Source organism: Octopus bimaculoides, chromosome 15 (genome assembly GCF_001194135.2).
Source record: "Octopus bimaculoides isolate UCB-OBI-ISO-001 chromosome 15, ASM119413v2, whole genome shotgun sequence".
NCBI lineage: Eukaryota > Metazoa > Mollusca > Cephalopoda > Octopoda > Octopodidae > Octopus > Octopus bimaculoides.
This window is the reverse complement of record NC_068995.1, coordinates 39172215-39174196: the sequence shown is the minus strand read 5'-3', so window position 1 is coordinate 39174196 and position 1982 is coordinate 39172215. Positions and strand designations below refer to the sequence as shown.

Below are 1982 nucleotides of genomic sequence, written 5' to 3'. Positions count from 1 at the left end.
CACACACACACACACACACACACACACACACACACACATATATATATATATATATAGTGAATAAGGGAAAGAGAAAATGGCGTCCAAGAGAACCTTTATTCATCACAACGATCGTTTCGACCCATCTTGCATCGGTCCCTTACTGGTGGTATACTGTACAACTGATTGGGTTGCTTCTCCAGTGAAGAATGCAACTCATCTGGTGTCTTGTTCTAAAGAAGATACCTTGGTTTCGCTTGGCATGTTGTTGTTGCCATTAAGTTGTTGGCTATAATGGTCAGGTATAGGTACAATTTCCGGGTTGTAACCGGTTAATGAGTCTGGCTATAGTTCATAGTGAATACATCACTTAAAGGAAAATAATAAAATAAAAATGACAAAGGATATGCATTAGAAAATGAAATTAAGAAAGATAAATATACACATGTTGACAGTTACACATATAGACATATACACATCCTCACCACCGTGGCCTTGGGAACAGACACCCACGCTCACGCCGTTAAGATGTTATTATATATATATAATCAATTGTAGGATGTCATTAGGGATTAAATAATCCCAAAATCTCATTGGTTAATCACTATCATATAAGGAGAAAGTATCGGCAATGTGTTAGGGGTTATAATAGTAATACATGTCAATAATAATAAGAGGAAGAAAATGGAGATCTATGGATGTATAAATAATTTATTTCTATGATTTTATAAAAACAATACGAATAAATTATAAAGCTGTAAAAGAAATGGCAGATACCAAATACCTAATTATATATTTCGATTCATGAACCTTTAGCAATTATTTTCAACTATATGTGGCCGAATCTCATGGGAACTTTATGAGCATATACTACAAAGGTTAACATATTTCTTGAAAGGATACAGACGAATTAGTAATAAGTTTAAGAAGTTAGATCATATATATTATGCGTATGTATTTAGCTAGTGAATTATAGATGCAAGTAAAGATATCAAAAAAAATCTGTTAACCTCGTTATATCACACAAATTATTCATACATCCATAATTCTTGATTTTCTTCCTTACTTCCTTATTAACAATTTATATATATAAATATAATTGTGACTGTCTTAAAATATAGGTATGATAATGCAAAACAGCCCCCGTGTTTCATGAACAATTTAAAAATTGGTTTCGAAAGGTCTTTTCTTTGATTTAATCTTTAAATCGCAACCATGCTGGGGCACCTCTATGAAACTTTTAGTCGATCAAATCGACTCTAGTATATTTTTACTTTTTTTTACTTGTGAAACTTATAAGTTACATGCACATAAGCAAACACCAGTTGTTAAGTGTTAGTAGGGGATAAATATAAACACAGGGCACACAAAGAGACATGTCGGGCTTCTTTCAGTTTCAGTCCAGTCATCAAGGCTTGGGAAGCAAACTTCTTCACCACACAGCCATGCCTCCCATTATGATGGTGCTATAAGTGAAGTGAGTTTTCTAGTTGACTGAGGTGCATGTACAGATTGCATTAATATAAAGCATTAATGATGATTTAAAAGAAACCGCTCTGTGAGATTTGTGATACAGCAAAGGAATATGAATTGGTTCACAGTGTAGATCGAAATTAAGCCTCGGATACGGTTATCTGGAAGTGCACTTTAATTTTATGATGTCTTTACTCTTTTTACAGGGATAGAGGGATTGTTTTTTAATTCGGAAAAGAGAGAAAGATGGGTGTGAGAGAAGAGGTTGAGAGAGAGAGAGATGCAGGGAGAGAGAGGCTTTGAGAGACACATAAAGTGAGATATTTAAATACAACGATGGATTTGCTATATAGAATGATGATGAACTACAACCTTGGAGACCATTTATTCATATATATAATATATGAAACCTCTGCGTACTTCATTCATCCAGTCTCCAGTCCAGCACGTAAACGTATTCAGCAACATTGATTCAAAAACCCCGTGAAAAGATGTGAAACAGTGTGATATTATTTTCGTTACAACTAAAA

General features: G+C 34.0%; 1 protein-coding gene across 1 annotated transcript in view; it reads left to right on the top strand.

Annotated features, from left to right (window-relative positions):
* LOC106873511 (epithelial cell-transforming sequence 2 oncogene-like) overlaps positions 1-1664 on the top strand; it is a 113793-nt gene extending 112129 nt beyond the window's left edge. Inside the window, exon 24 of the mRNA XM_014920897.2 lies at positions 1659-1664. Coding sequence (XP_014776383.1) covers positions 1659-1664 — 6 coding nt within the window. The remainder of the gene's footprint in view (positions 1-1658) is intronic.
* The last annotated feature ends 318 nt before the right edge of the window (positions 1665-1982 follow it).